This window comes from Podarcis pityusensis (assembly GCF_964106645.2).
Source record: "Podarcis pityusensis genome assembly, chromosome: 2".
Classification (NCBI taxonomy): Eukaryota; Metazoa; Chordata; class Lepidosauria; order Squamata; family Lacertidae; genus Podarcis; species Podarcis pityusensis.
This window is the reverse complement of record NC_138029.1, coordinates 96,594,990-96,617,556: the sequence shown is the minus strand read 5'-3', so window position 1 is coordinate 96,617,556 and position 22,567 is coordinate 96,594,990. Positions and strand designations below refer to the sequence as shown.

The 22,567-nt window shown below is 42.2% G+C and overlaps 1 protein-coding gene across 3 annotated transcripts in view; it reads right to left on the bottom strand.

Moving 5' to 3' along the window:
* The window catches only part of PDZRN3 (PDZ domain containing ring finger 3), a 173,944-nt gene that overhangs the window by 28,728 nt on the left and 122,649 nt on the right, over positions 1–22,567 (bottom strand). The window contains exon 1 of one of the 3 annotated variants that reach the window (XM_080995656.1): positions 16,509–16,764. The exons of the other annotated variants lie outside the window; for them this stretch is intronic. Within the exon in view, the coding sequence (XP_080851782.1) occupies positions 16,509–16,577 (69 nt within the window). The 5' untranslated portion in view covers positions 16,578–16,764. Of the gene's footprint in view, positions 1–16,508; positions 16,765–22,567 lie in introns of those variants that run through there. 3 annotated transcript variants of the gene reach the window in all.

Genomic DNA, 22,567 nt, shown 5'->3' with positions numbered 1-22,567 from the left:
ACCAGACAGTGTTCAGACTTCCCAGCCTGGTGCAACCCCCTTCGCCTCAGATGACCATAAGGCAGACCTATAGGCTGCCCCCACTACACCCTCCAGAGAAAAAGAAAATATTAAATACAGAGAGGCCTTGAGCTGTCCTGCAAGGAGGAGACAGGCACATAGTGGTATGGGGTTGAGAGTGCAAATAGGCTAATAGAGGTGGGACGCAGATAAGCATGGAGGAAAAAGTGACTACAGATGAGATGACGCTGAAGAGAAATCTGTGGTGGTCCAGAGACCAGATGCTTTGAAGTGTAGAGGGAAAAGGAGAGCTCTAGAATGAGAGGTAAAGAGAGAGTTAACAGGAGCTAAAAAGAAAAGGCTAGGCTAAAAATGTGTCAAAAATGCATCCCTGCAGCTGACAAAGCAGAACAACCTTCTTAAATTAACATGAATGTAAAAGAGGCTTTCAGAGTGCTCTAAGCTGTGCATCCCTAATCTAGTGTGTGCATTCAACCTGAGAACGAAAGTATTTCTGTTTTACCCCACACATTGCGTAAGCACTTGGTGCTGACTGCAGCTGCAAAAATGTAAGACAAGGCACGCTCAGTTTTGGCCTGGTCAAATTAAATACCATTAACTCGCCCTCTTGAGCACATTACAATTTGTACAGCTGTAAAATTAAGCCCAATTTAATGTTTTCTGTTAGTAAGAGAAATGCTGATTGTGTCCAAAGTTTTATTATTTACAATAAACGAAATGTGCAAATTCCAATGCCCGAGGTTTAGTACTGATCTTTTCTTTACAAGACTAAGCAATTAGGGTGACAAAGCAATCAGAGTTAAAGCATATCAAAACAACCCATGTTATATTGAGTGTAACATTGCTAAAGATAGCTGTTCGCTGTTAAACAGAAAAAGCACTTAAGTAACACAGCCTCTAAAGTGACTGTAAACTTTAGAAAGCATCGTCTGGCCATGTTGAAAGGTGAATCATCACAGTAACTGGTCAGGGCTAACTTTTGTGGAATATATGGGATTCACAGTATAAACATTAGATTATGTCTCATACTTATCCCACTTTTGGTGCTCATATGGCAGGCGTGAAGAGACTCAGGCCAGGGGGCCAAATACTTCACTGTTTGGCCACTGGGACCTTTCCCTGACCACACCTTTCCCAGTGATCACACCCTCTCCCTGAGTGCTTTTGCATAGCTGGAACGTGTGCTTGAACTGTGCTAATGCCTTTTGCTTGCCTAAAAGGAGGGTGGGGAAGATGACTGTGCTGTGTGTAGCAACCTCAGACTTTGGCATGGCTGGAACATAACCTGCTTCAAGAGTCACATTTACTGCCCTGCCCACTTTTGCACAGAGTCTTGGCTATCACTAGTAAGTTGCTACTAGAAGACTGCCCATGAGGGAAGGCCACCCTTGTGCTAAAAAAGTTTCCCCACCCCTGCTGTAGCATTACACCATGTGCAAGATGTGAGTGCACAAGAGGCCAACCTACAGGGGAAGGGGCCATGTTTGAACTTGTGCTCTATGGAAAACACTTCTTACTCTTTTCCCATATGACCTTCTGAAGAGCTGGCTAATACGCTCTGTAGAAAGACAGGAAACGAATACAACTGGCAGTAGTGCTCCACAGATAATTTTATTTATTTAGTTGCTTCCTTAGCCGCTCATCTGCAAAACATTTAATCTTCCTGTTTTCATTTCCTTTCTTTTAGTGGATGGCAAGGTTCACGCCTTCCTCCTCTCACACAGGCTTCCTTTGTTTATGATGAAACTAATGAACTGCCCATCAGTATTATCATGAGCTGTATTAATTTTGTTCCGCAGAAGTCAATGGGAGCCATTGACAGATATGTGTGTGGAAAAGTGCAAGGGCTTCTGTTGTTGCTTGTGGTTCTGAGGTGGTGGGGAGGGCGTGGAGAGGAAGCTGCTGTCTGTTCAGTGCATTAGCAAACCCAGTATCAGGAGAGGGTAGGTGAAAGTTTTGCTCCCATTTTAAACAGGCTTCTTGATTGCAGCTCCTTTATTTTGACTCTTCTAACTCAGTGGGAGATACTGACTACTGTGGGATAAAGTAAAACAGTGTTGCCTCGACTTCTCTTTGTCTCACTGTGGTTAGTGTTTGTGTGTGTGTAAGAGAGAAAGAGAGGAGAGGGAGGAAGGAACAGAGAGAAAGAGAGACTCAGTTTGTTCCTCAGAAGGGTGCAGTGTTACTGAAAAGGCTGTATTGACAATAATGGATGGGAGCCGGGGGGCTGGCTTTTATGTCTCACAACTGTCAAGAGGTCTTGTCATCATTTTACCTTGGATTAGCAACAGAGCATGTTCTCCAGTATTATGAGTTGGTTAAAATAACCCCTGACTCGTAAGAGTCATGCTGGGAGGAAGGAACTGATGACAGATTGTTATTGTTTCTCTGAATGGCTGCTCAAACGTTATGATCACCTAGATCATTCTAATGTCCGAAGACTGAAATTTCTGAAGCTTGGACTCTGCTCTTGCTCTTAATTCATAGACTGAAATACACAAAACCCCATGGAGCTGGGGTAAATAGTACCACAGGCAGAACTCGTGTGTTTTTCCTATAGCCACAGTACCCTGAAAGCACCCAGTCCTGCCCGACCAGGTTCGGCCTGGTTAGTACTTGGGATGGGACAACTAGTGTTTGTGGAGCAAGAGGGCTGGTTTTTGGCAGGCCTTGCAAACCCACAATTCCAGCCATTTGCCTGCTAAAGCTCAAGGTGCCCAGAGATGTGTGGACACCATTGCACAACCACTTTTGAACTCATGGCAGCCATGGTTTGCTTGAGGCCTGAACTGTAAATTCATGTAGCTACTTTCCACTCACCCCTTAGTGAGATTTAAATGGGAACTTGGTGTTATGAAAAGTTCTTACCCATGAGAAGAGCATGCTTGATGTTTGGTATGCTGATTGCATATTAGATCTTTCACATGGGGCTATCTGGGGTGACTGGAAAAGTCACCAGGATATGGAAGAAGATCAGCCATGTGAATCCAACATAACACTACTGCTTTCCTGGGAGTTGTTTAGATTTATATTAGTGTCAGAATGGTTGACACCTCATCCCATATCCTACTAGTGAGACAACTTTGAACATTGTTAATGAAGAATGAGGTATTCCAGCAAGATGTCTATCTTGCCCCGGGAATCCAATTATAACGATCTCATAGTGTGTGAAGAAGATCAATGGCAAAGCACATCCAGCCCAATAATTCTTTGGAAGAGGAATATTTTAATAAGAAACCAGTCACTTATATGATTTATAGAGTAACTTCTGTCAACTGGCACCCTGTATATGGGGTGATCTACTACGTGATTTAAAGAAGCTATTTTTGACGTTCTTGGGCTCACTCATTATGATGGGCAGTGTTTGTGTGCAAGAAGGCATATTTTACTCATGCGCATGTGTGCACATGCACAGTGTATCTCTATCCTCTGCACAGAGAAATGTTCTGCTTCTCCAGCTCTGGGATTCCTAACAGTGGGGACAAATGTCAATGGCCCCTGTCAGTCCCTACTACAAAATTCTCTCCAAGTGCAATACTTTACTTATGTCAGTGAGGAATCACACAGAGCTAAACCTGGGGACACAACCTGCTTCCTTGTACGAGTCACAATTGACCCCTAATTTTTAAAAAAATAAAATTTATATACCGCTTGAGTGTAGAAAAAAGCTCAAAGCAGTTTACAAAGAAGATAAAACTGAAAATGTACCTCTAATATGTATGCTGTAACTAAGTGGTAGCTCACATGTTTTGAATGCTTAGAACATGGGTCAGCAAACTTTTTCAGCTGGGGGCTGGTCCACTGTCCCTCAGACTTTATGGGAGGCCAGACTATATTTTGGAGGGGGAAAAAGAACAAATTCCTATGACCCACAAATAACCCAGAGATGCATTTAAAATAAAAGCACACATTCTACTCATGTAAAAACACCAGGCAGCCCCCACAAATAACCCAGAGGTACATTTTAAATAAAAGGACACATTCTACTCATGTAAAACATGCTGATTCCCGGACCGTCCGTGGGCCGAATTTAGAAGGTGACTGGGCTGGATCTGGTCCCCGGGCCTTAGTTTCCCTACCCATGGCTTAGAAGCTTCCAGGTTCAGACGCCACTTAAAATTATATTGTAGCTGGTGATGGGAAAAGCAAAGGCTGAAATTCTGGAGAGTCACTGCCAGTCAGATTAGGTAATACAGACCTAGAAGGATAAATAGTCTGACTTGCTATAAAGAGACCAAGTAACAACAAGTCTGAACACTCAATTTGAAAGGAACACTCAATTTGCTGGTATGCGCACATATTAATTCCACTGCGAAACCAGGCTTAGAGTGCAGCTACTTAACGGTTTCCTTTATATGTATTCATTTATTACATTTATATACCACTTTTATCTTTCAAGGAGCTCAGGGTCATATACATGGTTCTCTCCCCCCTGCCCCCATTTCATCCTCACAACAACCCTGAGTTAGGTTAGGCTAAGAGATGGTGACTAGCCCAAGGTCACCCTGTGAGCTTCATGGCTAAGTGTGGATTCGAACCCTGCTCACAGTCCAACACACTAACAATCACACCATTCTGGCTCTACACTCTAGCTATGGCTCCTCTTTTATATCATAGCAGCCTTCACCTTTATTCGTGGCCCATCTGATTTTTTTTAAGGGGTATGATACTGATGTCAGAATATGTTACTTTAAAGAATTCTCACCTTCTTTAAAGAATTTCACAAACAACATGCAGGTGTTGCATAGGTGATGTTGTACAGTGGTACCTCGGGTTACATACGCTTCAGGTTACATATGCTTCAGGTTACAGACTCCGCTAACCCAGAAATAGTGCTTCAGGTTAAGAACAGTTTCAGGTCAAGAACAGACCTCCGGAACGAATTAAGTACTTAACCTGAGGTACCGCTGTATTAGCATGATTAAAATATATATAGCAAAATAAGTAGCAATGTATAAGGTGCTATAAATAACAGTAATTTCTGAGTTTGAGCAATGAAGAATTTTGACATGCTACGGTCAATCTGAAAAGGGTACTGCAGAGAATGAATTTTGGTGGATCTGGCTCTGAGATGAGTTGGTCAGCTTATCATGCAAACAGAGTAGCAAAGGATGTAAAAGGGACAGTGTGATCCATCTGTACACAATGGACATGGACACTCGGAAGTCATGGGAGAGAAATAGAATGATACAACAGAGCATTAAGGCAACACATGATGTATGTTCCTAATCAAGAATAGATGGCACCATAACGTGAAAAGTGGGAGGCCCAGGCACAAATCCAAATGGAAAATCTTCCAAGCAAGAGAATGCTAAGGACACCTGAAACAGTCACATCAATCATGTGGATTTGGTGAAAGGGGGGGGGGAGCTCTCTTGTTTTTTAAGGGCAAAAGGAAATAAAGGTTCACAACAAGAGAAATGGTCAGCAGGTTAAGTCTATGTAAGGCAGTGGGAGGAGCTGTGTTTGTAAGCTCCCCTGAGCCTTGTTCCTAGGGCTGGTAAAGAGGCTGCTTGCTGCCAATTGGTGACTACTCCACATTCCACTTACGTCCAAAGGGTTCTGCCAAATGGATCCTTCTTAACAATGTGGAGAGTTTTCAGTCCAATACCTGAAAGTCCTAAAGGCAGAAGGTGTTGGCACAGAAAACTCCACACACAATATGAAACACCCACCAAGTAAGCAGAACCAAAAGTTATACCTGAGATGCTGAAAACCCACCACAGGAGGCTTTTTGCATGGGAGCTAAAAAGCATATTTGGGTTCTTAAAGCTGTCTGGACCTCAGAAACAGAGAGGTTAACACAACAAACTGAGCAAATTCCACAACTCAGGGTGTCTCAATGAGTACAAGGAGGCTGTCTGCTTTAGATTGTCACCTTCCAATTTGTGGAGGAGAAACACCCCTCACATGCTAGATTTCCAGATTGCCCTAACACCTGAAGAGAGATCTACGTGTAGATCAGGTTTTGTGATAAAAGCATGCAACACAAAGTAGACGTGTGTTTTCTACTGCATGCTGCTGTATTTTAATGTAAGGAGAACAAATATTTGACCTCTCATGGGGGAGGGGTTCCTATTTTGGACATGGCAACAGGAAGTGAAAATGGAAGCCACCCATGCACTTGTGAATCTGCTTTTCAGGACATGTCTTGAGATGCCACCTTCTCAGACTTGATTAGAAAGAAAGAGATACTCAAAGAAAGACCACTTACATCTTCATGTTTTGAAATAAAATCATATACTGTACTGAACTGCCTGTCAGACAAGGCAGGCTTTCTACTGACTTAATGAACAGCAAACATTTTTATTTTTTTGCATCATCTATTATGTCTGCATTGTCCATTATGCCACTGACAAATGCGTCTAAGAAAACATTTGTGCTTAATAAAGAAAAAGAAGTTTTCCTTTACAGAAAAGCATGCCAATCCTTGGGATTTGTACTACAAAAATTGCCATTCTGACAGACTACAGATGTCTGTGTCTCATTTAGAGCACACTTTATGGTCTGATACACTTATTTAGCCAGCTTTTAAGAAGTCTGCATTTTAGGGAGGGGGAGCAGTATAATTTTATGGCAAATGCAACAGCAAAAAAACCCCCTATTTTCTAAATCTCCTCTTCTCCGTCAGAGTCTAGAGAAAAGAGGTTCAAAGTACAGGTTAATTCTTTTTACAGCTTCATCTAATCCTTCTTTTATTTCACTAGAAAGGACAGTTTCTTTTTTTTATAGATGCAGAACTGTATTATTTAGCAACAGACTGTTTTGAAGTGTGTGCACTTCCCTTTTCTCTCGTAAGCTATTGATGGTATAAAGAAAAAGACTAAAAAGAAAATTCTTGTTTGAATAAAACAAAATCCACTTGTCCTCTCTGAAATATTTAGCTCTCCAAGGAAAAAATTCTGAGTGGGAAACCTCAGCCCTAAAGAAAACGACACTGAGGCAGGTTAATTAGAATGAACCTTGCATGACTGATTTATTTTGGTGTGTCTCTGGCATATAGAAGGAAACAGTTCTCTCATATATATATATATAGTGGGACTGGCCTAAACCGAAAAGATAGATTTTAATCTATTTGCTTTGAACCAAAAGTTACTGATACTGAGTTAAAATCTGATTTCCATGTAGCCTTTTCATTAGAAGCACCCAAGGGAACAGTCAAGCAGAGCCCAGGGGACAATAATGGAAATTGTGAGGTGACACACTGAGAGCCTTGTTTCAGGGTAGCCATGATGAATGAGAAGAATCCAATAGGCTTAAGACACGGGTGTCAAACACAAGGCCCGCGGGCCGAATCCGGCCCGCCAGACCTCGTCATGTGGCCCGTGTACATTTCAATACCTACTTATATTCTAGTTCCGGGCAAGCGGCTTCTCTGAAAGACAGGAACCGGCCGCAGCCCCGGGTTTTTATTCCCCTCCCTTCCTTTTGCTGAGGATAGGAAGCGAGAACTGCAATGAGCCCCGGAGCTGGGAAGAGGGCGCGTGGGTGGCTGAGTTGGAGGGTGAAGATTTGGGTTGGGCAAGAAGGATCAAGGGTCGGGAGCGAAAGCGCAAGTCAGGGCTCCCTCGCCACCCCCCACTCCCCTCTTAGGACATCCGAGCAGACCCTGCAGCGCAGGCCCCCTCTTAGGACATCCGAGCAGACCCCGCAGTGAATGGGGTGGGGGAAGGCAGGCAAGAGAGACCACTGATCCAGGCCAGCTGTGCCCAAAGAGGGTCGGCGATCCAGCTGCACTGCAGCCCGCCCGCCCCCCCTCCAACGCGAAGATCAGCCACACAAGCTCGCCAGCCGAGCTCCGGGACGCGGGCCTGACAGAGTCCCCGGCGCAGCCGCCAAAGCTAGCAAATGCACGGGAGCGGCAGGGTGAGAAGAAGCCGGGCTCCGGTTAGGCTTCGCCAAAAATGCTGTAGGTGTGAGGCTGCACGGCGCGCTTTTTATATGGCGCGCTGTATCCCTCCGCCGGAGCAGCGCCTTCTTTTCCCCTCTCCCTCCCGGGACTGGGGCATGTGGCAGCAGAGTGACTGCAGCAGGCAGCCCTGCCCCCTCCCCTCCCCCTCCCCCGCTCCCTCCCAGCCGCCAGCCCAGCTGGCAGGCGGCGAGGAGGAGGAGGAGGAGGAGAGGGGTCGCTGGGCGCGTGCTCCATCTCCCTCCAAGGAAACGGCGGGCAGCAGCAGCAGCCGGTGCATTGGCTTCAGAGCGCCTGCCAGGGGTTGCAGCAGATGCTGCTCGCGGCTTAGGCAGCTTCCGTGTTCCTGCTTTGGTCCGAGAGGCTGAGCTGTTCCGCAGCAGGCAGGGAGAAGGGCAGGCTGTGTGTCTGCTGCTTCCCTCGGAAGCCCCGAGGTGCAGAAGCCTGGCAATAAAAACAAGAGCGAAAAGGGGCCTGGCGAGGATGCGTTTGGGGCCGGCCCTACTGTTAGGCAGAGTGAGGAGGAGAGATCTTGAGGCGACTGGTTTGGGGGTGGGGGAAGGGCAAGAAGAGGAAGCAAATTCTTGCCTAGTTCACTTATTGTTTCTGGAGTTTTGCTCCCAGTGAGAAGGAGAGGAACCTGTGGGAATTCGCAATATCCGCAATAGCCAGCTGTTTACATTTGAATATCTACTTGCCATTATTCTGACTATGTTTCTGCTTTCAGAGCTAGTTATTACTTACATTATTACAAAAAAACAGTAATAATTGAATGAAGTGACAATAATTTATGATAATAAAGAGTGGACACATAGTCCTACAGATACAACCGGCCCTTTGAGGGTGACCAAACTGCTGATGCGGCCCCCGATGAATTTGAGTTTGACACCCCTGGTTTAAGAGATCTAGACTGGGTGATGGGATAGGAATGGTAATTGTGCCCTCTTTATCAGGATAACTGCAGCAGTTGGAGAATTCTGCCTCTGACAATGCAGGCAGCAGGTCTCAACCTTTGGGAGGTGTGTTGCTTCCATGGTTGCTGATGAAAACATTCATTCATAGGTGTCACGGTAGTGGAATTTTTAGATGGAACATCAAAAGCATGGGAACACTGACAGAAGCTACTGCAACAGTGCTGGTAAGGCAGAACATCTAAAGAAGTCTACCATCTATGATAAAACACTAAGAGTGAAGACCCATAAAATGACAGCAGATTCTCCCTGGTCCCACAAGCAAACGGTCAGATGTTCATTATCAGAAAGCCAAGTGCTGTTTCGAGGCTTCAGGGAAGAGTCACTTTCCCTGGTTGCCCCCTCCAGTTTCAGAACGTCAAGGCAGCACTCCACCGCCAGGTTCCTGATGAGGCTGCAAAGCTTATGATGTCTCAAGCACTTAGCTGAGAGGAGCTTTGTTAAATGCAGTATATCTAGCTACAACAGGAGATCATAGGCTTTGGGGAGGAATCACGTCTAAGGAGAAGAGCACAGACTTGGCAAACAGAAGGTCTTAGATTCAATCCACAACATCTCCCACTAAGAGGGTCATGTGCAGGCGATGGGAAAGACAAACATTTCTGCTTGAGACTTTGGAGAGCTGCTGCCAAATACATGGACAAATAGTCTGACCTGCTAGGAGTCATGCTCCTGTGTTTCTTGGAGGCTGATGCAAGAAGACTGGTGGCTTGAACCATTGTTTGACTTGCTTGTGCTGTTACTGCATCCATCAGAAAACCAGGCTCACGGTGCACCTAAACACATGCCATGACTCTGCTTTTTATATTGTGCCTTTTGGACTGGACCTGGAGAGGGGGGAGCAGAATTCTTGCAGCAGTCCAAGGATCCATTCAAGAGGCTTGTTCTCACGCTTCAATCTTAACTTATTAAAAACAACCACCACACACATTAACAGCTGGCACGTATCATCACCGCCAGCTGTTTCATCATCATCATCTCGATAGTGCCATCCACACTTTGCAGAGTAGAAGAGGACAGGTCCCTGCTCCAAGGGCTTTACAATCTAAAATTTGGCATGGAAGAAACAGAATAAAACTGGATGGAAGTGGAGGCTGGGTTAAATGGGAGAACAATATGCAATTATGCAGGTATTTGGAGCAACAGGTCTGGTTACATCAGGGCAAGGAAGGAAACAGTTTCCATCCACTTTCTATTCAGCATAGTGCATGTTCCTTGTACTCATACTTTCTCATCTCCTGTTTAGAACCTGGCTTTTGAATTGCTGGGTTGGTGAACAGGTGGATATGCGCACAGTTTTGTTAAAAGCTGGGCTAAGCCAAAGTATTGCTGAACCGATACTCTGGAGTTAAATGGGGCATGTCTGGGGCAGAGGGCGTGGAATCAACTGTACCATTATACAGTGTGTTACAGACTAGGCTCATTGACTTTTTCAATGGCCAAGAACCAAGTTTCCCTCACAGTTATGCATTATCAGATAACTCAGCCCCCCAAATTCGGCCGGCCTCTTTGCTAAACCCTAGTTGTTTTTCTGTATTAGGTAAAATAGTTGTTGTTTTTTTAAAAAGTTCTTTTGCAGTTCTGGTGGCTGCTCATACCCATATTTGCCTTTTAGCAATGAGTCTTCCCACCTGCCCCGGCAATTAGATTCAGACCACATAACCAAGTCAGAAAAATGTGAATGGATGCTTTATTAACACTTATTGCACCACTATTCAGTTGCCTCAATTCCAATATACACAATTTTAGTGCTCTTTTGGTGCTCCTGAAAATGAGTCATGACCTTCCCTTTCATTATTAATGAACATAACACAGCCCATTTATTAAACCTGCACTTTTCCCTCTGCTCCATATGCCTGTTTTCCCTTCCAGTATTTGACATGTGACAGTAAAGCTCAGAGCAAATGTCCCTAGTGCTTCCTCCCCTGCGAATTCTTGCCACCTGCTTCATAGCGTTGAACAGATGTATATATGTAAACCATTACAAACTTGTTCACCCAATCATTTATCATTTTAAGGAGAGAAAAATACTCCCAGCACAGTAAAGGCACCCCCTACTCCAAATTTTACATGTTTGGGTGAATTACTATATTAATATTTTGAAGGCTGTAATGCAAAAAGGTACTTGAAGCTATTTTAGTGCATCACTCATAACAAGTAGGGTTTTTTTTTTTAAAAAAAAGAAACAAAACTTTCAAACCATGACTTGTTTTTTTTAAACAAAAAAACCCTTCTACCATGAAGAAACTGTATTTTCTATAGAGAATCCAATGGAGGTGTTGCATTATTCATCATCAAATGAAGAGGAAAATTTCAATTGCCAGTTTCTAGTAAATGGTCTAATTAAGAAAGGGGGATTCTGAGCCATGGACAGGCGCCACAGTCATTAAAGGCCATTTTCCACAGATTACAGGTCTCCAGTCTATCAACGAGAATGCTGAACTAATTAAGCAGCAGAAAACCCAGCCCATGACAAAAGTCTTCAGATTACGCAAATGTATGTATGCAATGAAGGGTCTACGCTATGTCACTTTAAAATCAGAACCTCCCTCCCTTCAGACTTCCCAGCTGAAGTATTCCTATAAGGTAAGGGAGAACCATCTTTTTTTACTCTGTCAAGGGATGCTTTCCCTTGGAAAGTATTACTGTATGCTGGTGGAACCAGTGATGGTGGAGCCAGAGACAAAAGTGTTCTGGATTAACTGGTCCAGAATACAGACCTCCCTTCCTCAGTTTTCTCCATCGCCACTTCAAATAAGAATCTCCAATCCTATACAGCTCTACTCAGAAGTAAGCCCCACTGGGTTTGATGGGGTTACTCTCAAATGGATGCTGTTCTACGGCCTAAAAAATAAAATAAAATAAAATAAATGCATGGCTAGTGCATTAGTGCAAGGGACACGGGTGGCACTGTGGTCTAAACCACTGAGCCTCTAGGGCTTGCTGATCAGAAGGTAAGCTGTTCGAATCCCCATGACGGGGTGAGCTCCCGTTGCTCCCATTGCCCATGACGGGGTTTTCATTCAAGTACCATTTCCCCCATTTCTTCTACTGGAGTTTTTTCACTGTAAGTCAAAAGCGCATAGGAACAGCTCATGATTCATCCAATTACAATACGGACGTGGATAGACAAACATACAGAGAGATAGTATTGCTCTAAAAATGCACAATTTGTCTTTCCTTTCCTTCTGCTATATTCTCAGTGCAGAGAGTGCATCTCTTATAATTGTATGATTGGCTCCTTCAGTTCTGGTTTTTAAGAAAGTTTCAAAAACTTGCCTAGTTTCCCCTTACTTTTCAATGTAAGTTTTTGTAGTATATGCTGCTGTTGAGTCCTTGTCAACATTTACTGAATTTTATTCTATTGGGCATATTTAAAACTGCTTTGAATATGTTTTATGTTTGTTTTTAATGGCATTGACATGAGCTGTATTGAGAGGGCTACAGTCTTGAAAATGGCTTGAATGACAGAATGAATGACAGTCCTGACGTAGCACCATATATGATTTTTACAATTCAAAAACTGAGAATGAGAAATGAGAGTTATTATATGGAGACAGAAGGAACTTAATTCATGATCATAGAACTTATGCACAACTTGTTTAGCTACCTGAAAAACCCTATTCAGCCAGGAAGGTCTCAGCCAGGTAGCTCACAGCTGCCCTTCTCTCCCTGGAGGAATGACAATGATATTAACAAACAAACAAACAAACAAACAAACAAACAGAATGACATTTAAAGATTATTGCTGAGCAGGACTTTGTAGAATCTGGAATAACTTTTGGTGCTGTTAAGCACTAATTTGCAAACCTAATCAAAACCTTAAAATATAACTATTTTGTAAGCTTGAGACTCATCCTCAGCAGCTAGTATTAAGTCTCCGGCTTGCCAACAATGATGCAAAACTGCTAAACTTTTGCAAAATTCTGTAAAGAGTCTGTCTGGGGAAGAACATAAGAGAAATCTGCTGGATTAGGCCAAAGGACCTTCTGAGTGCTTACATGCTAGCTTGTTCACTGAGATAATCTGGAAGGGTGCTGTTAGTTGTCCCCTGTGCTACAGAGGCCTGACTGGGCTCAACTGTAAGTCAGCCATGTGGTGTCAATTGTCCAACACTTTCCCAGCAGAGATTTGGCAGGCATGATCACTTTTGACTTCCAGGTGTCTCTTTTTGTGCTGTGATCCTATGTGATCATGGTATACATCTGAATACAGTGGTACTTCGGGTTACAAACACCTCAGGTTACAAACACTTTGGGTTACAGACTCCACTAACCTGGAATTAGTACCTCAGGTTAAGAACTTTACCTCAGAATGAGAACAGAAATCATGCAGTGGCAGTGGGAGGCCCCATTAGCTAAAGTGGTTCCTCAGTTAAGAATGGTTTCAGGTTAAGAACGGACCTCAGGAACAAATTAAGTTCATAACCAGAGGTACCACTGTATTGATCTGAATATTGAAACTATGTGGATGGGGTCAAGCACTTGATGACTGACAGACACATGGCCTTGGGTCTCATATGTACTTGCATCCAGTAGCTACACAGGACTGCATCAAGTGGAATCAGCTCTCATCCTGCTGCAGGTGTGTGTGAAAGCATGTCTCATTTATTCACATTGTGAGAATTTAACAATGTGCTATGCAAGCCTTTTACATTTGTTTTGTATTTTCAGGTTCTTCAATACAAATACATTAAGAAGAAAATACAGTATGATATATGATAGTTGGAAATACAATTATCTGATTATTGTCATCTCTCAGTTTTACACAACTTGCCATCCCCCCCCATCATCATTATATCCCACAACTTACTGAACCAGCTCTTCACTGTGGCACATTAAGGTGCTTCTGTAATTGAGCAACATTACGCTATGCTACTTCAAGCATATGTTGAATCAACATCTATGAACTTCATATTCTGCACTGTCTGGAATATGGCCCAGTAATTATAACTCCTGAACATCTGGTAACCAATACCCAGTGATATCTATTATACGTAGGATTCCCATTTAATATGTGCTCACCCCCAGCACATGCAAAAATAAGTGAAGTTGGCACAACAGCCCTTCCAACATGCACCAGTCTCTAAACCACTGGTAATATTCAGCTTAACAACAACAACAAAGCCCAAGCCTGCTGTGTTAGTAGAGCAGAAGCAAACCATAAAGTTCAACTGTGCATGTGAGAAAGTGCAGTGCCAGTGTGATCCCTAGCACTGCCAAAGCAATGGCCATTAATGTTGCTGTATCAGCATTCTTCCTTTTCCAGCACAGCTGTTTCATGCATGGATTGGCTGGGCCATGGGGTGAGCCCTCTGTTACCATGCCAAAGACTGAGAAACAGCCTTGGAATCAGGAGCAGTAGAGCAGCCCTCTGCTGCTGATCTCTAATAGCAAAGGGAGGCTGGGCAAATGCGGTAGTGCAGTACATCGCTTCAGCTCTCGCTGCTCAAAACTGCTGTTTGTGCCGGTAAAGCTGATCAATAGGACCGAGCTGACCATTGGCTAAATCCTACTATTCCAACTTAGCTGGCTTGGAGTTCAAGCTGTAAACTGGCTGAAGTTCAAGTACTTCCATTTAACTAGGTCATGGATCAGGCTGCTCATGACCTAAAATAAGGGGTAAAATTCAGTGAACGGGAAAATGTGTGTGTCAAGATATGGATGCACACACCTTATGCAAAAAAATAACTGCCCATTTCTTAGATATGATTTTTCACTTTGAAATTAATGATTTGCATAGTATCTCCTAATCAAAATAAAAGCAGGATTTCTTTCTCTGAAATCGAGATTGCTGTGTTGACACTTAGTACACTGAAACTACAAGTAATTGAGATTTAATTTACATTAGCCCCCCCCCCCACAACTCTTCTAATAATCCAATTGGCCCTCAGTAAACCCATGTCTAATTATTTCCAGCACTGAGGTCCATTACTGCTATCAATTTTTTTATGAAGACCCTCTCCCCACCAATACTTTACAAACATTTTGCAAAGTTCCTATCTGCAATGCGAATTAACTATAATCACAAATCCTTCCTTAAGTGGTCATAGGACTAAAGCCTAATAGTATTCAAGATCTTTATATAATAAAAAACAAGGAAGTGTTACGGGTTAACTCTTATGACAGAGTATCTAATCCTTAGGATAAAATTTGCAAGAACAATGTTAATATAAGTTTGTGGTGATGATACCCAAGAAGTCTTGCTACCTTGCTTTCTAAAACATTTGCTCTCCTAATACACAGGAAAACTGTTTATCAAGGGAGCTGATATAAAACAACCACAACAGTGAGCATGCCTTTCTATTTGTAGTTACAAAGTTTTCTACTTAGCCATTGTGTTCTCTGGGAGGTGTCAGAGACATATATATGGAAAATGGTGCTTAAAATTTAACTGTGTTCCTGCTAGTACAGAACACAAGGCCCGTTTTACTAACTGTGTTGTGAGTGACATGAGTAGTTCCACAACAAAGACTATCTCACCTTTCTCTGTGATTTGCAACACCCTCTGCTGGCAAATGTAAAAACAAAACACTTTTTGCATTTAGCAATAATTGTTGCTATGTGCTCTGTTTTTCATTTCCTTAAAGTACTTTGTAAAGACGGAATCACCTCACATGCAGTTTGTATGTTCACAGATAGTTATATTTTAAAATTATTGTTTAGATCTCCCTTCTAGAGTCAAATAACATATATAGCATAAAGACGGCCACTTTTTCAGATTTATTTATTTATTGGTAAAGAGAAGGTAAAACAAGTTTTGTCTTGTCAAATTCTGCATTTCCTTTTGACACTATGTCTAACTTTACTAGAGCTACTATTATAGTATTTCTTTACAAACCTGTACTTTGGGATGAGATGACCTTTCAGAATCAACTGAAGAGGCAAATAGCTGGAACCCAAACAAATATTTAAAAAATGGCATGGACTATATAGAACAGAATGATTTTTCAAGTGTTCGTTTATTCTCACTGTGCTTTGTAGCCAGAGAAGTTGGGAAAGAGAAAATATTGTATATAGATAATGAAAGAATTCTAGACAGGATCTCCCCTGGGTAGCAAAAGGAATTTTTACAACTGACAGAAACACAGAATCTACAGGAATTAAACTTGAGCCAAAGTATTGGTAGAGGTAGTGGTTCACTGTCTGTGGTGAATAAGTTAGTGCATTTGTCCTCCAGAAAGAAGCACCATAGAACTATTGGTAAACAGAGACCAACCCCTCCGCCACATCAATCATCACTTGTGTCTTTCCAAACTTGTTCAAAGAGAGCATGACCAAGATCTGACCCTGGCTGAGATGTTTTCCTTAACTCATGCTGGGGACAGTGTCTCAGGGTCTACTGCCTTGTAGCTATAGATGCCTGTTTATTACATATATGGTGCATTTCAACGAATATTTAAACCTCTGCACTTGTGTCATAAGGCACATCACCATAAAAAATAAATCCCAAAGCCCATGTCAAATAAGGTAATAGCTTACTTGCTACAATGGAATAACATTCCTTGCCTATTCCTTCTTCTTGCTCTGACAATAAAAATAACAGCAATTGTCATGCGGCTAAAGTAACATATATACGTCCTTAGAATTCAAAGCAAACAGCTTTACCTGGCAAACTTCATACAGCAATTTGTACTGTTCCTCTTGCTTCTGCAGAGAGCACAAGCTGCATCCCATGTTTAAGAAAACTGTCTTTCTTATTCACCGCAAGAGCCCGGGAAGTTGTTGTTAGCAAGCATGCATGTAGATATCCCTTTGGCACACTAAGAGAGTCAGATGAAACTGAAACGATTTACGTTGATGATGCTCTGATCACTGGCAAGCAACTCTGCCTTCTTCCTTAATGCTCTCCCTCCTCCACTCACAGTACACAACACTCCCTCTACTGCTTTAGCCCAATGCACACACTATATACTGCTGCTCATGCATATTAATCAGCTCTCATTGACTATTCATAACAGACAGTGATACAGAAGCTATAATTGCTGCCTATGACAGCTGAAATTTCTCTAATTAACAAGCAAGCACTTCAGTAGCAGGGCATAATAAAAGACACTAACAATTCTGTAAACCATTTTGTAGCAATTACAAATAAACATGACTGCATTTTACTGTGGTCCCTAAGGATAATTCTTAGCATATTTAAGCAGTTTACAAATACATTTTAAATGTAAGTCATAACCAAAACGAATCTGCTGCTGATACAGAACTATTACAAGCAACATTAAACAGTTCAGCAAAGTTAAATAAAACACTCCTTAAAATATTTAAGAGAACGTGGTCACAACTAAATGGAAGTCTGTAGAGAACAAGCATGCATTTAACAAAAAAGAAGAAAGGAAGAAAAATGAAGAATGGAACAGCTCAAGGAGCTGATGCAACTAGGAATGGGACAAATTCTGCAACTTATTTTCATTAAAGTACAATATTGCCAGCAAACCTCACGATAATATAATTCTTTATAAATTCCACCTGACATCAGAATGGTTGCACATTATCACAGCACCCATTAATAGTATTTATGTGATGATTCTGTGCTTATGCATATGCTAAACAGGAGCTATATAATCAGCTGAGCACACTTCAAGGTCCTCTAAAGACCATATAGCATGTGCACTCCATGGTAATGTGACTGCTATAGTTGCTTTATGATGTGTATTTAAAAAACCCTCTGTATATTTACTTCCTTCAGCTGGTAAATTCTAAGTGAAATTATTCCCCATTCACCAAATGAAATCATTACCTAGTGATGATTTGCAAGTTTTGGCTTCATCCATTGTATCACGCATATGAAGGGTCAGGTGTCTCTCTGTGTTCAGAAATCCCACAAACACTGTTTCTAGTTGGGAATACATTATAGGAGGCAACAGGGTCCCCCCCCCCCTTTATAAAATGTAGATCCTAACTTTTTGCCAATGTAATCAAGCTAGCATACACTGTCCCCCTCCCCTTTATCCCTGGAACACCTCTGGTCACCTCCAAACACTCAATACTTTGCAGAGGAATTCAGTTGCTTACTGGAAATTGAGGTTTGCACAACTAAAGCGCATTACAGTGCTCTGTCACTCTGGTGCAAGAAATTCACTTTTAAAAAACCACCACCACCTGGCTTCTTGCAGTTAGGAAAGTGATGGGAAATACACAATAAAGTGTGGGATAACCACTGATGGGTGGGAAGACATATAACCTCCCTACAAGCAAATCAGAATGAATGCCCAAGAAAGAGGCTATCTGGAGGAGTCCCCTGTGAAGGAGGTTAGGCTTGGAGGCAGTGACTAGCTTTGTAGCTGATTGGAGATCAGAACTGAGTTCTATCCAACTCTATTACAACATTCTTAGCCACTGTGCCTCAATGGGTAATAGTGGACTGAGCCTTAGGAGGCACTTGTTCACAGTAGTATCCACTGACTGTTGGCTAAACTCACCCATTGACAGTATGTGTGCAGTCTGAGAGTAAAAAAAAGTGTCCTGTGAACAGATAAAGCCTGTTATTCTTTTCTGGAAGTAATTCTTTTCTTATCCCACAACTGGACACAGTGGGATGGATGTACAGTAACTGTATTGCCTCAAACCAAGGAACATTATTTTGATCATCAAAGTGTGATGCTAGCCTCTCAAGTGAAGCACAAACATTGCCAAAGAAAGCATAAATCAGCCATCAACCCACACCACTGTGTATGTTCACTCAGCAGAGACAGGTTCCTCATCAGATGTTTGTGGAGTGGTCAAGAAAGATCAAGAACAGTGTAAGGACTCTGCTGAAGAACAACAGGAAATATGGTGGCAGGTTCTTTCTGTAACATGCCTACCCTTAATGACAACTTCTGTTGCCTTTGCCCTTCTTACCAAAACAGTCTGCATTGGTTTTTTGAAAGCTTTGGGAGGATTTGCAATGCCTTGTCTTGGTCAGCCCATATGTTAACATGAAAAAGTATTTCTCTAAGGGTTTGAACGTGGGAGAACCTTACACAGGGTGAAGTGAAAAGAAAATCTGAACAGACCACAGGATATCTGGGGCAAATGATTCAGGAGACAACTTTGGGAAGACTGAATGTTCCCTGAAGTTGCTTGGAGTTTCACATTTCCAGGCTGCAATCTTATGCTTGCTTACTTGGAAGTTAACCACATTGTACTCAGTGGGAGATAGGTTTGAGTTTCATGTCTCAAATTTCCCTGTATCTGGAGGTTCTGTCTCCGAAGCTTCTCCCAGCACATCCCATTGTCCTTTATGGAGAGTGAATGGAATCTGACTCTCCACTGGCCACATTCTGCATTTGCGACCTCATAGCATGGTACGTATAATGTGTACAGTGTGTTCTTTGGTGCACCAGGAACTGGAACATCTGCTAAGCTAATATAAGAATCAGGAAGATCGGGATAACAGCTCTTCAGCTGCAAGTGAAATAAATCAGTAGTTTATTTCATCAGTATGAGTTAAATGAAACAAAATAACAGGACAGGTCCCTGATGCAATTCAGAAGCAGTCCCTGTTAATACGCAGCTACACAAGAATATCACCACATATCTTTAAAATATTCTGTAATCTCAAATGGAAGAATAAATCAAGAGGGCTGGCTTCCCATGTTCTTGTTGACAAATATTCAATAACCCCTGTGGTATCCATGTGGTGTGATGAGCCCATTTGGCTGGGAAGTGGAGTCAGTGTGACAATCAAGCAAAGAGCCTTTTCTAAATTGAGGATGCTTTTCTTTTTGTGTGTAAGTCCAATTCTGAATTTTGACACATTTTAATGTCTCAAATTGACCTGGGTTGAGTTGTGTGTTCTTATCAGCAACTGTTTAAGCAAACTGTCTTTGTATAGGCTGGGTGCAATGAAATAATATTTTGCTTAACGTACCAATAGCCTAATTAACTTTCTTTCATTTTCAACGTTTTTCTCATACGGAAGGAGGGCAAGAGGAAAGAGAGAGAGAGCAGCTGTTCCTTTGTAATAAATTTATGTAAGCTGAGTTGATGATGATGATGGTGATGACCATTGTAGGAAAGAGGGTGAAAGGAAGGGAGGTATTTGTTTGGAACATTAGCACTTTACAGAAGGAAAGAAATCTGGGTTGTTTGTTTCTGTATGTGTTCAGATTTTATTTTATATGAAAAAAACCAAGTACAAAAATTGGGTCAGCTTAATCAGCCCTTTTAGTGACTATGCGGAGAATGTATCCGACTATCAATAGGGCTATTTATAAGGGCTTTCCCAATATCATAAAGCTCTTATGACCATGAAAAGTTTTTGGCTCTCAATAATTAGAGACTTACAGACTTTGTTGTTTTGTGCAGGCTGAGCTTTTACCTTATGAATACTTGGAGCCAGTGCCAAAATAAAAGAAAAATGTCTCTTAAGAACAAACTCTATTAATATATTTCTAATTCCCATTTATCCGGTTCTAGGACATGGCCTTGGTGCCCTCCACTGTTGACTGTGATTTTATATCCTAGCCACAAATCACCTACCAAGTGCCTCCCTTGTCCCAACAGCCATTGCCTCCAGGTCTTTCCTTTGCCTTGTTCTTTTGTACTTACCACACTGTTCCTGCCATTTTAATATTAGTTGTTCAAGGACCAGCCAACACTATTAGATCTTTTTACCACGAATTTGCAGGGCAGATTTTCCTGTGAGTTATTTACCCTGTCACTATGGTAAAGTGTGCAAAAAGAACAAAACAAAGTGTGAATCACCCTAAATTCTGTGATTAAAATAAATAGCTTTGTCCCTCTTGAATATCTGCTGCCAGAACTAGCTGTCCTCTATGCTCATCCACTGCTTTCATGCCTTTTGCAGCTACTGTGGCTGTAACTCCTTCCCATCATGCAACACATACAGTATGAAGATTGAAAGATCTTATCACATGGTGAATCTAAGAACACTTACCAGCATTGCACAGCTGTGAGTTGCCATATCTAGAAAAGTATTAGAAAACTAGCTTTCTCCCCAGGTTTTCATGTCTTACGACCGCTTTTACAATACCACGTTACAAAGAGGAATTTTTTAAAGAGATTATTTTGTGGTGATCATTCTAGCTCAGAACTGCATGTTAAAATCTTGTATGGCCATGCAAGATAATGCATTACTGGTGACAAAATACAGATACAGTCTTCAGAATGGAGAAGGGCTGTAGCTAGCCAAAGGGGACATATTTTGCATGTACAAGGTGCCATCTCCAGTTAATAAGGGTCAAATAGTAGTACAGTAAATGCAATGTGTTAGTGCTGAAAAGGCTTCTGTCTAAAACCCCACAAAGCTGCTGCTGGTCAATAGACCAAGATGGACCATCACCTCGATTCTGTATGAGGCAGCTTTCGCTGTTCCAGTACATGCTCAAATCCCTCCACATCTGTTAATTAAATGGTAAGCTCTTGAAAGCCTTTGCCTTGGTTTCCCCAATATGTGAGAAATAAATGAGCTAATCGGGCTCTTACGATGAATAATAAGACGAAATACCACTGAAGGCTTCTGCATTCTAAAAATGATATAGAAATTATTAATTAAAGTTTTGTTTCTTTGATATTTTGAACAGGAACACTAGAAATTATTTGTGCGATTTTGTAGCAACACAATGGGTTTGGACTAGTTGCAAACGTCAAATGTTGAGAACAAAGCAGCATTTGGTAATATGGCCACACCCAGCAAACTGCCTTTGTGCAATTTAGCTTAAATGAACTCTGCCAGTTATACTGTGATTTCCCAGGTTGAACGAAGTAAACTACCTTTTAAAAAAATCAAAAATCAAGCTACTCCTGTTGTGTGTGGAATAAGTCTGTCAGCTCCCATTACTGGCTAAAATGACACCACTGCCCTCTATTGGAAAGAATTAGGCCTTGAGTTGCTAGGCCACAGCGAACAGAAATATTTGGCAGTGCGATCATGACAACTTATTTATTATCAAAGCACTCTCTACAGAGCCTCATCTATAGCTTGGTCCTGAAGTGAAGGAAGAAATTTATAAATAAACAAATAAAGCAGGCATACTTTGGCTCTCTTAGCTTCTGAGGCAAGAGGAATCCATTCACTTCCAGCAGCTGCCTGGCAGTAAGCTGGCATAGATGCTCTCATCGTAAGGCTTCTCAAATGTCATCCAAGACCACCCGATCCAAGGTCACAGAGCAACTGCTTGATCCTCCCCCTCCCAGGTTTCCCTGAAATCATATGGGAGAGCAAGTTTGACTGGAAGTCCTTAGTCTGATTCTTGAGCCAGTGAACTGAACAGGTATATGCCCAAGTAAAATCCCACCCCACTGTAGGCCTGACTGCGAGACAGAGGAGCCACAGTGGTGATTCTCCACCTGCCCTACCTCAAAGCACTATAATGGAAGTGAATTTTAAGCACTAGATGGGCTTAGGTGCAAAGGAGCTTGCTCTCTATCGGAGACCGCAGCTTGTAGGTGCATCCTTTCAAGGCCTGAAAAAAGCCAAGTAGGTAGCCTTTCCTTCAAAGAAACTTGCCTTCCTGTCTGGCTCTCATGCAAAATCTACAAAACCTTAGCAGCTTCTCCTGGCTTTCCTAGGGAAGCGGCTTCAAAATTCACAGCTGCGCAGAGAGAATTCTCAAGTGTTTTCTTTCAACTTGGGAATCGCAACTGCTAGATTTGGGCCGATTCCTGCCTTTGCCATCTTGGGCCCACCCCCACCCCCCTTGCCATCTTTGTCCTCC